Below are 17,808 nucleotides of genomic sequence, written 5' to 3'. Positions count from 1 at the left end.
ATAAAGGCCTTTAAATAATGTCTCAAGGTCTCTCTGATGATAATAGAATCAATACCTAGTCATCGTAGGTTAATGGCATGTGTTCTTTCCCCAACAAAACTGCATACTCTGTAATGACATTTAACAAACTTACCTAACTTGTCATCACACAGCAATTCCCTTTAATCGGTTACTTTCATGTAAATATTCAAATGTACATTTATGGCATTCAAAGGAAACATAGATTTTTATGTAATATATTATATATCATCATAAATTATATATGTAAAAAAGAATGCAAGGAAGCATCTTGCTCCCTAAGTAGCACCTTTCAAAAAAGATTTAAAACATAATTTAATTCAATTCTGACCTTTTATTCTGTGGAACAGTTTTAATCAGTTTCCTTAGGAATCACCAGAATAGTAGGTACAAGAGATTAAGGGAAAATACACACACACACACATAAGTGTGTGTGTGTGTAACACATATACACACGCAATATACTATACATACCATGTATTATTTCTATAGTAGGTGTATATATATATGAGAGTTATAAAACTCTAGCTAATTAGGAATAATGTTAAACAGACAATAATGAAAGTACTTCATTAGTAAGTAAAGATGTCCAGGGAAAGAACCTTAGTGAGTAGAATTTCATCAGCATGAACAGCTGAGAGTGTAATAGGACCAGCGGTGGGGTCGGTGGGGGGTGCAGAGAAATTCCAGCAGGACTAAGAAGAGTACTAAATGCCTGAAAAATCCTGAGCTCTGCAGAGGAGGAATACACGAAGAAGACGGACAGAGGATATAGTTCTCATAAATATTCTGAGTGACAGATTAAAGAAAAAGCAAAACATGCATGGGAAAAGAGACCGGTTTTAAACGGTCTGCAGGCTCTGCTGTAGAATCTTCCATGAGGGAAACTTCCAGGACAGTGGCATCTGGTTGTACTTTGTACCCGGCATCCCCCCACACCCCATCATCTTCTCTGTTCAAGTGGGATTTTCATTTCCCCATATTGCATTGGTAGAAATGCTTTCCTCCTCACCCATATTAGTCACTGAGAATTTGGAAATACCTCATGAGAGTGGACATTTTTGCTTTTTCTCTTTTGAAGCCGGCAGGGGCACCCACAATTTCTGGGATTCACAGAATCATTGCTCTATTGGGTGCACACAGTAGTTAAAGCTATCATCATAAAATATCCATTGACTCACTTAAGACTGTAAATTGCAGCATCAAATCTGCCTAGATACCATGAGAATTTGGTTTTGGTTCACTTAAAATTATAAAAACCTACAACTTTGATACTTACATGCAATTTTTGTGGTGAATGTTTTAGAGATGAGTAATAAATATTTGAGACATGAATGATCACTCTCTTTGGTAATGACCACTGTGATTTCAAGGTGATCATGATCCTTATTTAGCTTCAGAACTACTTTTCATTGTGTGACCCCATCTAGAATGTGGACAATGGCAGGACAGCCACTAACTACTGTGTATTGACATCACTACGGTTGTCTTTGGCCAAACTGTAAAGGAAGACAAGGTTCTCTCTGTATCTTCCTATTCTTTGTTCCCTGTTCCTCCTTCCCTATAGGCCTCCAAGGTTCTTCCCCATCATGTTTCTACCACAACCCAAACCACACTTGCAACTAACATTCTTTTTCTTATATTCAGATTTCCCATAATTATTAAAAAAGAAAAACAACTGATAATGCCTAGATGCCTGACTCTTCTGAGAGACTTCACATATTTAAAAATAGTTCTCAAAAGTAGAAAAATTCAATATCAAAAACATGAAGTTATTATTGGACCATGTACTACACTTGCTCATAAAGCTAAGCCAGAGAGATTGGAAAGAATTCCAGGCAGAATCAGGGATTCCTTCATTTGATAATAGAAAAGGAAGAGATTTCCGTGTTCTATTTGTCTTCCTCTTGACCATTCATTTATTTCTGCTGCCAACTACTCTTCTGGACTATGCTGATAGAGCAGATTTTAAAGTGGGGGGAGAGAGCACTAACCCAGATCCGTCCACATGTTCTCTTCTCAGTTGGTCAACAGGAGATGTTTGGGAATGGCTTGCAGTCCACATTTGTTGGTCACCAGCCAACATCTCCCCATCTCCCTCCTCTAATAATACTCTGAATTCCCTGGTAATGTGCTTTGGCCTCAGTCCTTGTTCTAGAGGTGAACCCTTAATTGACTTAAGCCATTTCATCCTTTCCAGTCATGATGCCTGTTCAATGATGGTCAAATAACCGAATCCATTTACTTTATCAGAGAAGTAAACTCTCTACCAGGCAGAAACAAGGATTGAGAATCGCCAAGAGGTGCTGGAAACACAAGGAAACACGTGAATAAGAGTTAGGCTAACACCAATACAGTGGATCCAACACCACGAAAGGAGACCCAGAAACAGGTTTATGCCCATACTTAATCCAATATGTGACATTTAAACCTTCAGAAATAACTCTTGTCTGAAGCTGGATCCCCCTGGATTGTTCCATTATGTGACTCAGCGAGTTTCCCTTTACGTATATACTAATGAGAATCAGGGTTTCTGAAACATTTCTGTTAAGAATGTTCTTCAGGTTATAAGGTATTTTTCCTATCAAATTAAATAAATGTAACCATCTAGTATCCAGGGTAGGCACCAAGTAGTGGGAAAAAAATAATATAAAATAGTCATCATAAATCTGCTCAGCTCAAGGAAAATGCTTAGATTCTGGTCTTTGGCCTCTGAGAGAAGGCTGGGTAGTTGACATAAATATCCTCTCTTGCACCATCCGATGACTGATTGGTAGAGTCGGGATTTCTGTAGTTGTTGGCTGCCTAGAAAGAGACAGAATGTCAATGATTCACTGCATTTCAGCAGCCAATAAAGATACTCAAAACCAATCTCTCCTCAAATCGACCACAGTGTAAGTCAAATTTCTATTATAATTAATCTCATAAAACATGCCCTTCATTGTACTGAACTTCTATGAAAAATCACATTTTTGACTTGCTGGGCTCAGAGTAAGACGCAGCAGGAGGCTATTCCAGATTGTCACTTGCTGTATTAGACTATGAAACACTTAGTCTTGGAACTCTTTCCCAATATCCCGGGCTGTTTTGATAAGAACTATCAGTCTCATTTTTATATGGGAGTCTAGTATAGTATTTCCCATAGTGGGTACTCGGTAAATTCTTTTGAATGAACGCTTTAATAAATAATACTTTCAAAGCACACAGTGTCATGTCTTGACAATAAGCAACTAAATGCAATAAAAGAAATTAACAAAACATACTGGCATTACTTTCAAGATGATGTCATATACTCATTAACATTCTCTACACTAATCAAGTCACTGTGACCACCTACACATGTATGTGGCAAAAAATATATAACCATGGGTGAGACAGAGAGAAACTGAGAGGAAAACAATAGGAAGAGAGAGGAGGGTCTTCTGGTGAGTACTTTGGAAATTGAGAGTGGTTTGGGTGCTTACAAAGAAAAAGCAAAAGGAAAGCTGCAGTTCCACCGGTAATTCCAGAGCCTGCTGAAAACCCCAAAACAATCAAGTAGGTCAGTTTCTTTCTCTTTCACAGTCCAACTTACTATCTTTCTAATCATCGTTCAAAATATCGTTACTCTACCAAAGTCTGAACAAGTTGAATACTTAATGTAGGAAGTTGCAAAGCTCCTTCCCTCCCCTGACATTCACAGCAATAAATGTGGCTTTATATTGGCTTTAGTGGACAATGGTGAAGGACAAAGAAGGGACCCGAACACTGCGTAGGGCAGCACTGTTGCATCACTTGCTGGAGTGGTAGATGAGACAAGGCAAAGACTTCTTTAGTCTTTCCAATTACTGTCAAAAAGCCAGACATTAATTATTCAGAAAAAAAAATTTTGTTGTGTAGAGAGTAACTAATAGAAGAAAAATTTAAACTGAGAAACAAATAGGTAACAGAAATCTGAAGCACACATATTAGATTGTCAGAAAAGTTTTATTACTTGATGTTTTGGTTATAATAGAATTCAATTGCAAATAGTAAACTGAAGAGAAATTTATGTAATTTTAGATAACACTTGGGGAAATGATTTGCTGTAAGATTGTGTAAACAGGGGTGCCTGGGTGGCTCAGTCAGTTGAGCGTCTGACTCTTGGTTTCAGCTCAGGTCGTGATCTAAGTGTCATGAGATAGAGCCCTGCGTTGGGCTCCATGCTCAGTAAGGAGTCTACATGAAGATTCTCTCCCTCTACCTACCCCTTTCCCCCACTCTCTCTCTCTCTCTCTCTTTCCTTCTCTCTCTAAAATAAATAAATCTTCTAAAAAATTTTTATAAACAGAATCATATATGTTAAAGAGAGAATCTGGCCAATAGTGGAGACAATGACCATGAAAGTAAGACAAACTATTTCAAAGGGCGTCAATAATAAGAGAATAAGTCAGAGAACAGGTGTTTCCTCAAATAGCCGATCTACTACATGGCCAGGGAATTGCGAGGAGAACAAAATTGTCGACTCCAAGATGGACTGACTTTACAGGATATTACAATGCACAAAAGGGGGGAAAAGACAGCTCTGAGAAAACTTACCTTATTCTGTGCATCACAGGAGTCTTTAAATAGTTTCTTCTGACTCCTTCTCCTGAGAAGACATATTCAGTAGAGGCATTAAGATCTACACCCCAGCACTAGGATTACTGCATACAGTCATGCACCTTACTTGTACCCCAGCCTACATGCCCTCACTAAATATATTGAAGTTGCTTCACACATACTTGCTCAAAATTCCCTTAACCTAATTCTTCACTTTCCACAGATGGTAAAGGCATCTAAATGGATATCCAGCCAGTGTATATTAGTAATTAATCTCAGCAGCTTACTAAAGAATGGTTCATAGTAGGTTATTGCATAAATGGCTTATTGCCTTTTCCAAATAACCTTGAGCTTAGAGATTTCCCACAATTAAAAACTTCCTTTTCAATGCCAACTGTGTAACTTCTTGAATGACAGTGATAATAGAGTTAAGCTTTAGAGAAACTTTCAGGTGTTTTACTAGACCTCCTCAACGGATTATTTTATGTAGCTTTCATCAAAAACTCTATCTTTAACTCAGATTGGGAACCAGAGGCAAGAGAGGAAAAGTAACTTGCCCTATGTCATGTGGTTGGTTAGTGGTAGTATCAGGATTTGAATCTACAGTCTTCCTTCATGACTATCAGGCTCACTACTTCTGGAGCCATGATGCCACAGTTCCTTGGGCCATCTGGAGCCATGCTATTCCGTAAACTCTCCACCATTCCAGTGAAAACTATAAAACCTAATGTCAGGAGGAATCTTTGAAAATTCAAGAGAAGAAGAAAAGAGGCCACGATAACTGAACATGCACTGGACAAAAGGACTCTACCCCAAGTGCAGGAAGATATATTACAGGAGATGACGACTCTTTTTTTCACCCCCCCTACAAAAAAGACTTTTATCAGACCACAGAGGAGATGGGTTAGATGCAAAAACGTAGGGTTTTTTCCCTTTATGCAAAAGGATGAAGTTGTAATTCCTTCACAGAAAGTTTAGGAACCAGCCACGCTTCTCGCTCTCCAAGGAAAGGTTATTCAGATGATGGATGCTGTTCTCTCCTCGTTGTTGGGAAATCCTCCTACTGTGTCGACATCATCACAGATTGATCTTACTCTGTGTGTATTTGTTTACTTTCGAAGAATCTTTTACGCAATGAATTTATTTAAATTTTTGATGTGTAAGTTTGTTATGTGAAGGTGATATTTCCAGGTCTTCACATAAATTATTTACTCCTCAAAAGAAATCTGTGATGTAGATGCTATTACTGTCCTCTTTTTACAAATGAAGAAACAAATCTACGACCTTGGAATCTTTTGTTAGATCATTGTTCACAAGGCTTGCTGTATCATAATACAGATTAACTTTCCCAAAGAGGTCCAAATAAGCATATTGTTTGCATAAGCCTAGAATATTCAATATGATGAAGAAAAGAGAACAAGAAACTTAGAGTCAGATCCTCTGTGTTTAACTTGTGCTCGGCAATTTACCAGATATTTGCACCTATAAAGTTCAGTCTTCTCTATAAAATAAAGATGGTGAGCACTGTGGTTTGTTCTAGGTTGACTGGCCATTCTGGTTTGCTTGATTTTAAGGAGTTTCCCCGGAATGAGGGATTTTCAGTGCTGAAGCTAGGAGAGTCCCAGGCAAAGTAAAAGAACCTATTTGTCGTGAACATCAAGTTGACAACAAAGGGAAAAAGAAGTTTCTAACTTTTTGCACACTAAACATTACATTTCTTCTTATAGACACACGCGTCAATGTGTAGACTATCTTTTGGCTCCTGCCACACCTAACCAATGCTATGCACGTCCACCAACCACTTAACCACCCTTAACAACATGACCATTCTGATCTCCAACTGGAAGCAACACAAACTGAGAGCAGAGAAGGTGCGGGAAATGCCCCTGGACACACAGGCTCCAGGGTACTAGGTGTGAAGGAAGGACTCGGTTTCTTTCAGGCACACTGTGGTTACCTTTGGCTTCTCCCCAGGTCAGCACATCTGAAGCGGCAGGATTATTTTAAATGGTCACAAAGACCGAGTTCTAAAGACCACTGTTTAAGCCTTTGGGTCATTTTTCATAACATTTCCATTCCAAGTAAGCACCACAAACTGATACGGGCAACAAGGTAAGAAAGAACAAACACTTCTTCCTTTGCGATGTTCTGCCATGATTATGCATTCAAGTCCACTAATCTTTTTATCACGTTTAACCAAGTGGGACAATATAGTCTACAGTTCAATTTAGCTATTCATGTAAAAGTGATGCATTTTCATGAAGCTAAATCCATCATGTCCAACATCTGTGACCCTCTGGAGATCCGTGCTGTCACTCACTCTCCCCTACCATGTCACCCGTGTTCCCGCGTGCTCCTGCTGTCACAGCTGCCCTCAGTGCATTTTTCATCAACTAGGGTGAAGCAGTAGAAAATTCCTTAGTGTCACTAACATCCTGGATTCCTTCTCTCAGTTTGCTAATTTGCTCAATTTCCGACCAGGGAAAGACTTGACGGCAGCCCGTGATGGAGAGAAAGGGAAAGTGAAGGTTCTGTGTTTCAATTTAATTAGACAAATGCTGATTGAACATTCATTATTTGGAAAGATTAGTGCTAAATGCTATCAAACACTAATAAATGAATCAGACACAGTCCCTGTCATTTTGAACAGAAGGGAGGAGAGCACAGAAATGATGACACTATAAAGCAGGCCACAAGTAGCAACAGAGAAGAAGTACAGTGGCTTCCAGATGGTGACATCATGTCTCTTTGCAGGGAGGGAGAACCAGGACAGACCTTCCAAAGGGGACATGGGTCCCACGCCTTGAATGAGCCACAGGAGTAAGGCCAAACATGCGGGAAATGGCATTTTGTTAGCTACTCAAATGGGAAGGGAGTCGGGTATGTTCACAGAGTAAGACTTGCAGTTTTAACAAAATTTGTCAGTAATGTATCAAATATAAATGAGCATTAGGTTGGGGCCCCACTAATTAGGTGGAAGTCAAGACAGTGGGCACCTTTGATACGGGTTCATGAGTTTTAACATTATTCTCATGGCAACAGGAAGACAAGAGAAGGTGTTAAACAGGAAGGACACCATTAGTCTAGCTTTCAGAAGAGCAACCAGGAAAAGTCAGATGTGTTTGAAAGAAAGAGAGGAGACAGTGGGGGCCGGGAGCAGTTTGGGAGCAGTAACTAACCCCCAGTGAGCTGTAATACCAGCTCCAAAGAGGTGAGGCCGGGATATGGAGACGAGATAGAAAAACCTACCTGATATCCTATTAATATGCATGTATGTGCAATGTGAGTGTGGTGCGTGTGTGTGTGTGAGTGTGTGTTTGGTAATACTACTGGGATGGAAGAGAAGAGGTGGATGTATTCCTTCCCTCTGCTAACAAAAGAGCACTTTCATTAGAACACAAGAATAAAGAGTAATTCTAATTCAGTATGATTACAGCTAATATTACCACAAACATCTAGACATGTGAGTTGGTGAACATGAGACAGCAAGAAAGGGCAGAGTCAACCCAGAATATTCCAGCAAGTTCCCAAGAGTGTCACAGACTGTAAAAGGTAGGAAACTGTAGTAGAGGTCAGTGGTCACCTACTCTCTCTAATGTAGCTCCTTCCAACACACCTCTCTTCCTCAATAATTTTTTTAGGAATAGCATCTATGTTGCTTGTCACAGACACTGAACAACCATATAAAGTATGTTGTTTGTTTATTAGAATGTGTGTCCCATCACGCCTTGTTTGCTACTGTCACAATAGATATTTGATGAATGAATACGTGAGGGTATTATTACTGCTCAGCCTTGGTCTTCCCCCTCTCAGTATACTTCCCTCCCACTCGCCTCTCATCACACACACGCGCGCACACACACACACACACACACCCCCAACCTCTCACCCAATACCCTCTTCTCCTTGCAGGAGGAGGAAGATAGAGGGCAGGGCAGACACAGCAGAGGTCCCAGCAGCTGGCTACCCAGAATATGAAAGCTTTGCTAACACAGGAGCTGCTCCTACTACTTCTTAAATGAACTCCTCTAGCTTTCTCCTCTGGTATTACCACAACTGCTTCCTTCATTGTGTAAGAAAAACACCCAAAACTCTGCATATGAGTGCGGAAGCAGCTTGGCCAACTACGGGGTTATTAACAGAGAGCCCCTCACATCAGGATGACTCAGGGGAACCAAGATTCAGTATGAGCTGCAATACTCACCTCTTATAAGAAATGACGGTGACTGTGGTAATTAGAACAACAAACAGCAACAATAAAACTGCCCCTCCAGCCACAAAGAGAGTGTATTGGTTATCAGTTTTACCTAGGAAGAAAGAAATATAGTAGGAATTAGGAATTCAGCTAAAGCCAGAAAAAATGGTGGAAAATGAGGAAAAGGAACATTAATCAAAGTAACAATTCAAAACAATCCAATGAAAAAACACGACGAGATGAAGGGAAAAAGACAATTTTTACTTTAGAGTCTTCTAAATATTTGTGATCTCTCATAGATTTTTATGAGTTCCTTGATTCAGCTAAATGTAACCCCTTAAGAAGAACAAGAGTAAACAGATGAAGGGAGGGGCGCCTGGGTGGCTCAGTCGGTTAAACATCCAGCTGGTGATTTCGGCTCGGGGCCATGAGATCGAGCCCCACGTCACACTCCACTCTGATCGTGCAGCCTGATTAAGATTCTCTCTCTCCCTCTTCCCCTCCCCCTCTCCCCACCTCTAAAAAAATAAATATGTAGGTGAAGGGGATTACGAGGTACAAACTTCCAGTTATAAAGCAAATGAGTCACAAGGATGAAAAGTACAGCATAGGGAATACAGTCAACAGTATTATAATAACCTTCCGTGGTGACAGATGGTAACGAGACTTCTCATGGTGACCTTCCATAATGGATGTAATTGTTGAGTCACTGCACTAGACACCCGAAACTCATTTAATCTTGTAGGTCAACTAGACTTCAGTTAAAAATCCAAAAAACAACAAGAATAGAAAGAGTGTATGTTTGATATCCCTTGTGTGTATGTGATATCCCTTCACCTTAAGGAGCTCCCAATCACATACATAAAATCTTTTGTAGAAAAAAAAATAACTGTCAAGAGTACACAAATGAAGGTTACTTTTTAAGTCTGATCTATGAAGCACATTCACACAATGGTATAATGTTAAAAGTAGAATTTAAGAAATATTTCCTCCTCAATCCGAGTTAATGATTAAATGTAATCAGAAAAAATAGGTTACTCCGATGGAGTGCTTAAGCAGAAAGAACAACGGTCCAGAAATCGGCTGTCCTCTCCCGGATTCTGTCGTTCCTTAGCTATGTGAGCTCCAGTCCGTTCCTTCCCCATCTCCGTTGCCTTTCTTCATCTGTCAAGCCATGACAATGACGAAAGTTCTAATGACATCACAGAATTGTGGTTGAGACTCCCATGAGGTAATATTCAAATAAGTGATGAACTACTAGAGCAACATCCCCTCTGAAGCGAGAGGGGCCAGGCTGTGGCATATGAGCAGCACGACTTCCTTCTAACTTTGAGAGTAAAGCCCAATGCTTGTTCTGTAATTCCCATGTGGCCTGCAATCCTATGGCAACCTGAAAATCATGCTTTTCATTGGGTTCTCCCTGATCTTTCCCTCAGATTATTTCTTCCTTCTTGACCTATTATTTAGCTGCAATTTTTTTTCATGATAAGAACTCCAAGTCTACATCCACTCATCTTTTTGTACAAAGTGAAAATAAGTCAAGTAATAAACATTATTTTCATTTTTCAAACTCATTGAGCCTATTAGGTGAAGAAAAGTAGAAAAATGCATGAACTTTAGAGACTTTGTACATACAGTCTAAGAACGGCTTTTGTCCAAATATGATGGAGAAAGGGAAAGCTAAATTTATTCAGAACAAAAATACATTGAACCACTCTTACAAAAGGAACAATGAAATTTTCTCCTTCTCAAATAAGAAATTAAGGTTTTTAAGTTTTTAGTACATTATAAAAAAGAACTGAACAAAATACCTGAAATTATTTTGCATTGTAACACAGGACTATAAAAGGACCACGCTTGCTGTACTGAAATAATTTGAATATCACAGATGCTAAGGTTAAATCAAACAGGCAAATCATGGTGAGGAAATGAAAGGTATGATTAAAATATTCATCGACAGTATTCCAGGAAAATTGTTTAACCACTTTTAAAAATGTTATTTAGACATTTGCTACAGTAAAAAAAAAAAAAAAAATCTGGGTAGACTAAAGTTCTAAATTCTTCATGCAAACATTAGAAGAAAATATAAGTAAGTATTATTTAATCTCTGGAATGAGAAATGGCATAAAAATACATACATAGGGTTGACCAGGTGAGTTGAAAAACATCTATAGTTATAATGATCACAAGCAACATGTCAAGACAAAAAAAAATAGTATATTTAACACATTCTTGCTATTAAGAAAAAGCCGTTGGGGCATCTAGGTGGGGCCTGACTCTGGATTTCAGCTCAGGTCATAATCTCAGGGTTCTGAGATCCACCCCCCTCTCCTGCCCCCAGTGTGGAGCCTACTTGGGATTCTCTTTCTCCCACTCCCTCTGCCCCCTACCACTAGCACAGATACTCTCTCTCTCTCTCTCTAAAAAAGAGAAGGCTACAGGAGGACAATATGAAAGATACAAATAACTTACTATGGAAAAGCACATGAAGAACGAGCTTGTGTAAGAGGCAGGTGGGGTCAGACAGAGCATCTCGAGCTCTCTCTGGAGGAGTAGAAACTACCCCAGCTGCATCCGGAAAGAATTCAGTCTCTGTGTGACAACTCTTTCCCTAGGTGCTTACACATTCGATTAACTACTTTATTCTAAATAAGTGCTCAGAAATGTGAACATAGGGATCTGTAAAACACTTAGAACAATAAAAAGAAAATCCTCATCTCCCTCCAGTAGAAGAGCAAGACGGCCCGGCTGTCATTCTCAAACTCACTTTGCATCCGCATCACCTGCAGGCTTGCGAAACCACAGATTTCAGGGCACCCCCCTCTGAACCTCTGATCCAGAAGGTCCCAGTGGGTCTGCATTTGCAGCTCCCGTGCACCATCTATGTTGCTGACCTGAGGCCCGTTCCTTGAAAACCTTGGCTATAGACACTTGGCTGTTGTGTGTAGGGAATTCCAACGACATGGAAGACTCCTGACTACAGACTTAAAGTTAAGTAAAACTTCAGAACCAGCACCGGCAATTGCACGTGCTGTAATATCTCCATCAAGGATAGGACTTATGGGAAAAGAGTCTGCAAGGGGACAAATGCCAAAATGTTAAAGTGATGATCTCCGGAGAGTGGTACTAAAAGCAATTCTTTCTTTTGGCTTTTTGGTATTTTCCAAACTTTCTAAAGGATTTATTGTTCTTTTGTTAATTAAAAAAAAAAAAACATAGCATAAAAGCATAAGGGTCTGCATGCTTAAAACAAAATAACATGACAAATGTTGTGATATTTAAAGTAGTGGTGATATTTAAAGTACAAGACATAGATAATTCTTTTGTAGAAGTATATTCAGAATCCTTAAGAATTAAGGTGGCATTCCTTATTAAACTTCAATTAAACAGAATTAAGTAGAAACCACTGAAATGTACTGGTTATCTGTGTCACACTCTTCAATTAAAAATCCAAATTTTAAATGTATCCTTCAATATCAAACATGTTACCTCCTTTTAACTTCTTCTAGTAATGTTGACCTGCTGGCGTCCGATCTCCTTATATTCATACATCTTTTAACACATAGTATGTCAAGCCATACTCTAGCATTACAGATGAAATGGCATGTAAAAATGAATTGGGTTCCTGAAGAAAAACACCCACTAGAGCAAAACTGCTTCTCTACTCACAATGCTGCGGACACTCACTTCCCCCGAGCTGGCCCAGACCCCACAGGGGAGGGCTCAGTCCCACAACATCGCTTCCCTCCTCCCACTTCAGATCCGATCACAAATCCAGGCCTCCCCATTCCTGAAGGACCAACCAGCAATACATCCAAGGTTCCCATGATCTCCTCAAGTTCGATAATTTGCTACAACAGCTTGCAGGACTCAGCCAAGCCCTTTACTTACTATCACTAGCTTATTAGAAAAGACCCAACCCTGGAACAACCAATAAGGCAAGCTGATGAGGGCAGGGAGTAGGGATGGATCTCCCATGCTCTCTAGGGACGGGCCACGCTCCCAACACCTCATGTGCTCGGCATCCCAGAAGCCCTCTGACCCTGTCATTTGGGGGGTTTCTGGAGGCTCCATTACATAGGCACAACTAGTTAAATCATTGACCACTGGTGATTAATTCAACCCCAGCCCCTCTTCCCTTTCTCGGCCCCCACGGGCTTAAAGACCCAGCCCTCCCATCCCACGGCTGATTCCTCCGGCACCCAGCCCCCATCCCGAAGCCCTCGAGGTGCTTCCAGCCACCAGCTGCCTCTTGAGCTCGCAAAAAGACCCTCATCCCTCTGGACATTCCAAGGCTTCTAAAAGCTCTTCTGCCAGGAACTGGGGCTAAGACCAAATATTGTAGCAAAAGATGCTTCTAGCACCCCTGTCACTTAGGAAATGATGCGAGTTCAGGAGTTCTGTGAAAGGAACCAGGGGTGGAGATGGTATGTTTTAGTATAGCCCAGTGCCCCATAGATGGAGCTTACATGGTTTTGGAAGGCCCCGGGCAATTTAAAAACACACACGGAATGAGCGTTTTCCCACAGGAAGTAAGGGTAAAAGCACGGGTGTCAGGTGGAGAGTCACTCCCACTCCAGAGACACTGCAATCTAGAACCTCCGGCCGACAGCCTAACCTGTTTGTACTCCTTTCTCCGGCCCCATCGCCGCCTTCACAGGAATCGTCAGTCCCAGGAACCAGGCCGGTGTAGCCACAGCTCACTGGGCCCCACGTGGTTAAAAACAAAAAGGAAAAGCAAAGAGTGTGCCTGCTTCGGGAGTCGATCAATAGTTCCTAACACTCACTTTTGCCTAAATTCTGCTAATAGATCTTAGATTGAGTAATGTCAGCCCTCAAGCCCCTCTCTTAAAGAAAGAATTATTGTGTGTTCTCAGCAGCCACTTTTTTGCTGATTTCTTTTTTTTTTTTCATTTTCATCCCAATGCTGTCTTGATTCATAGGAGGACAAAAGTGTCGTGAACCATAAAGCCATTATTTTCCCTCCCATCAAAAAAGATAAATATAGTTAAAACAATTTAAAGCATGTCAGTGAGATATATAAATGAATAGTTTGCTCCCAGACGGCCACCCTCCAGGCTACATTCCTGCCGGTGACAAGTATTTATGGCTGAGTTATAAACCTTTAGAAAGGCCCACGATAGAAATGATGCCAGGTCCTTCCGCGGGAACCAGGCGGGCAAGAGCAGGCGTTAACATCCCTTGTTTATCCTTTATTATGGCGGAAGGTGGGTTAGGCAGTGAGGAGGCTAAGTGACTCAGAACCCTCACATCGGGACCAAACGACATGCGGGAAAACCACTCAGGTCCTGAGCCTCTCGCCAGCCCCGCATGCGAGATACCTGTTACAATTCTTCTTGCTTTCTTACCTCCTTAAAAAGAGAAGCAGGACCATTAGATTTCATTCTGTGTAGACAGAATATACATGGCATGTGCGTTCCCACGGGTAGACAGAGCCGACACACTATTATCAGGTCGATCCTAATTTATGATCACTACGTAATGTATATATCCCACCTTTGTCCCACATTAGACACGGAGTTGCTGACAAAACAGAGAATGAGGAGGGAAACATTGGGGCCCAGTCCTACCTTTTAATTCTTTTCCCTGGAAGATCTCATATGAGACACTTTTTTGGCAACGGCAAAACGATGATAAAATCGGCCCCAAGCATGGCTATGGGGTTTAGATGAAACATACAGAGCTGCCTTTTATTCTAAGCACCATGTCATCTGTCAATTATTAATAGTATACTTCTACTTTGTATGCATGCATTCAAATCAGGGTTAAAAAAAAATAACTCATTTGTATTCTTTTCATGTGGAACTAGTCATGTGGAGCAGGAGGCTTGCTTCCGCAGCTAGACACAGCCTCCTGGGGACAGGCAGGGGAGCACTGATAAATGTGTATCAGCTCTTTGCCGCTTTGTAGGACTGCCGGATATAATGGTACCCCATTATTTAAAGTCTGCTGCACTTTCCTGTATGCCTGAAATACACAACAAGTGGGTACTGATACGGTAATCTTCTTCCAAGTTTTCAAAGGTCAACTTGCTTTGTGCAAATCAATTTTATACTCTTTGTATTTCAGAAATCTTACCCTGTTTTATAGCAAGAAAAGCCTAGTGAATAAATTATTTTCAGAGAATTAAGGAATCATGACATCAGCCTCTAATCTTTCTTCGGAGTGAGGATTAACTCCTCTCCCTCAAAATAAAAGTATTATCGGATTTTAACTGAGAAACCTAGGGTGCACAAGAAAATCTAAACCATAAACACGAGAAACAGAAGCCTAAAAGGACAGAAACAGAAATGCAAGAGAATCCAAAGCATTGTCCTGGAGAAAACCCATTGAGAGAATCAAGTTTCCAAGTCAGTGTATGACTTTTGTTATACTGATATTGCCTCTATTGATGGAAAACATTTCCCAATGACTTAAACACTTAAAAGTGTTATATCAGTTGAGATACACATAGTCTAAGATAGACCATATTGCTTACCTACTCAGTATAGGGTGGCTGCATTGGCTCCATTTTCTGGTGTCTTTACGGACTGTAATTGGCACGTGGCCAGGGCATCTAAGTCACCATAAGGGCTATAGGGATGGTGAACACCTTTGGTTTGGTCCACTTGTTGAGAAAACATCCACGGCTGACTCCATCATCTTTAGATGGAGTCATCTTTAGACTTTAGTCACCTTTAGTCTCCTTTTCACCCAAGTATTTCCTGTCTCATGTTACATTTCTTGTATTTTCATGAACCTCAACTTTCATGAACACATATTATTTAAAGGAGACAGTTGTATGCATCCTAAGTCAGAATGTCAAGAACCACACAATGCTTGCTCACTTTCTTAGTGAATTGAGTGTGCAGAAAAAAATTATCGAGGCGGCCCAGAGACAGCTGTCCTTCGAAAAGCCTGCATGCAAGGTTGGCTGTTGGCTGGTGTGCAGGGACCTGGATTTTTGGAGTGTTTCTGCCACTCTCTAACTGTTAGCATGGTTTACTGTGTCTAAGTTGTTTATACAAACCATGTGGCTTATGCTGAACACCTGCTTTCTTTCTGGGAACTCAGTCAGTCCTTCTGACTTTGCCGCATGTGCCTTTTACCTCTGCTGATCTTGCTTTGCATTCTTCTGCTGTAGTAAATCCAGGCCATCCCTTGGGAATGCAATCATCAGGAAAGAGACCTCCTAATTCTGCGGAAGGGTAGGATCCTAAGCCCCAAGGTGGGAAAGTACCTCCTGGCGTGATGGGGTAAGCTCATTTTTCTTTAGATAAAGCCAACTAGCTAACACAGATGGTTATCCCAATTACCAGGTGAATTCAGGTTCAATTCCATGTGACAAATGGTGCGCTCAAGTCCTCTTCTTTGGGGACTAGTTCTTGTTTACCTTGAGAACATGTTAGCAGTGGGTCCTATCTGCCAGACCCCATAAAAGGTGAGATTCCTGTCTTTGCACTCTCTTGGCAGATTGCCTGTGCTACATATCACAGTTCTGATTTAATGCTTATTTAATAATAAAATTGTTTTCTTTCTCTTTTGTAGAGCAGTTTTCTGGGGAAGAAGGAGATTGTCCTTCTAATTATAATTCCCCAACACACTGTTGTTATTACTGTTGTTTAACCAAGTGTAACTCTACACTACGGTGTCACTATTATGTGTATCCATGAGGACAGAACGGGAAATTTTTCCAACACTCTACTGAAATCAAGATAAAAACATTTCTGCCATGCAATAAATTTTAGCAGAGGAGGCATAGCGTATCACTTAAATAGTTTATGTATTCAGCCGTTCAATATCAGGATCCATAAATATGAGAGAATATAGCTATTCAGGATATCTTAATATCAAAAATAAACCTTCCCTTTTTTTTAGGAGGTTTTGGGGGTGAAGCCTTCCCTGTCCTTGAGGGTGAGGAACTAGAATTCTGCTGGCTTGTAACTCTGGTTCTGGGTTTGCAGGTCTTCACAAGCACAAGAGGGAGGCCAGTTATATCTACAAGAACTGTAGTGAGAGCAGGATTCCAGAGGAAGGAGGAACATAAGACATAAGACTGTTTTGCATGAAAACTTAGAGCAGATTCCCAGCTAGTTGCTCAAGGGAGTGGGCTTCCCGACAAGGAGAGAGTCTAGCGGGCAGATCTGGCACAGACCTGAGTGGGGGGACAGGTGCTTTGCAAAGCTGAAAAGCCATGTGAGAGCTCAGCGATCAACAGTTCTCCCAGCAAAAGCCTGGACTCTCCTTTGTCCAGATGTTACTCCTGACCCTCCCCTCATCTGTTCCTGGTGTGGACTTGACCTCATCAGCCACTAGCACTTCCCTCCAGACCCAAACACCTGCTACCTGACTTTGCTTTTCCCTCACATGACTGTATAGAAACCCTCCATAACACAATTTCATGATACCCACTGGCCCAGGAAAGGGGACAAGTCAGGGGAGAACCCACACACCACCTGTGATGACCTAGCAAGCCTCACCAAGCACGCAGAGCTGGAAGAAAATTGGGGGAGATCAGGCCCCCATTCCTTTGCCTACACTCACTCTGGACGTTGGGTCAGTTTGAAGTCTATGTACCTAAGGCGGGAAGCGGGGTGGGGGGACAAGGCTATGGAACTCTCCAGAGCCAGCTTCTCCTGTGATGCATCTGCTGACGACAGCACTGACTTTTTTCTTTCACTTGGAGCAGCGATAGCCCCCCCACAGTTAAGAACAGGAACTCTGAAGCCTTCCCACCCTGCTGTGAATCCCAGCCCCTCTCCTCCCTAGCCATGAAGCCTTGAAAAAGTTACTCAACCTCACCATGCCCCACTTTGCTCATTCATAAAATGTAGATAAAAATAGAGTTATGACAACTAAATGAATAACTATCAGTAAATTCTTAGAGTGACCAGTGCACACATAAGCACCATAATGAATTTGTCATATAGAGGCCAAGACAAAGGCCTATGACACTTAATTCTTACAACTCCTACTTATAACTTTTCCCCTTGGGCCCTCAGAAATCTTCAAAATTCAAACTCCATGCCATTTAT

General features: G+C 41.1%; 1 protein-coding gene across 4 annotated transcripts in view; it reads right to left on the bottom strand.

Annotated features, from left to right (window-relative positions):
* Positions 1-474: 474 nt before the first annotated feature.
* Positions 475-17,808, bottom strand: part of CD226 (CD226 molecule) — a 78,993-nt gene continuing 61,659 nt past the window's right edge. For 3 of the 4 annotated variants that reach the window (XM_032872251.1, XM_032872252.1, XM_032872253.1), the window contains exons 5-7: positions 8,783-8,885; positions 4,576-4,627; positions 475-2,823 (exon numbers count right to left, since the gene is read on the bottom strand). In XM_032872251.1, the coding sequence (XP_032728142.1) occupies positions 2,710-2,823; positions 4,576-4,627; positions 8,783-8,885 (269 nt within the window). In that variant the 3' untranslated portion in view covers positions 475-2,709. The remainder of the gene's footprint in view (positions 2,824-4,575; positions 4,628-8,782; positions 8,886-17,808) is intronic. The other variant, XM_032872254.1, reaches the window with a different exon arrangement.

The sequence above is a fragment of the Lontra canadensis genome, unplaced genomic scaffold, assembly GCF_010015895.1.
Source record: "Lontra canadensis isolate GAN:19392208 unplaced genomic scaffold, GSC_riverotter_1.0 scaffold44, whole genome shotgun sequence".
Lineage (NCBI taxonomy): Eukaryota > Metazoa > Chordata > Mammalia > Carnivora > Mustelidae > Lontra > Lontra canadensis.
This window is presented reverse-complemented; position numbering and strand designations above follow the sequence as displayed.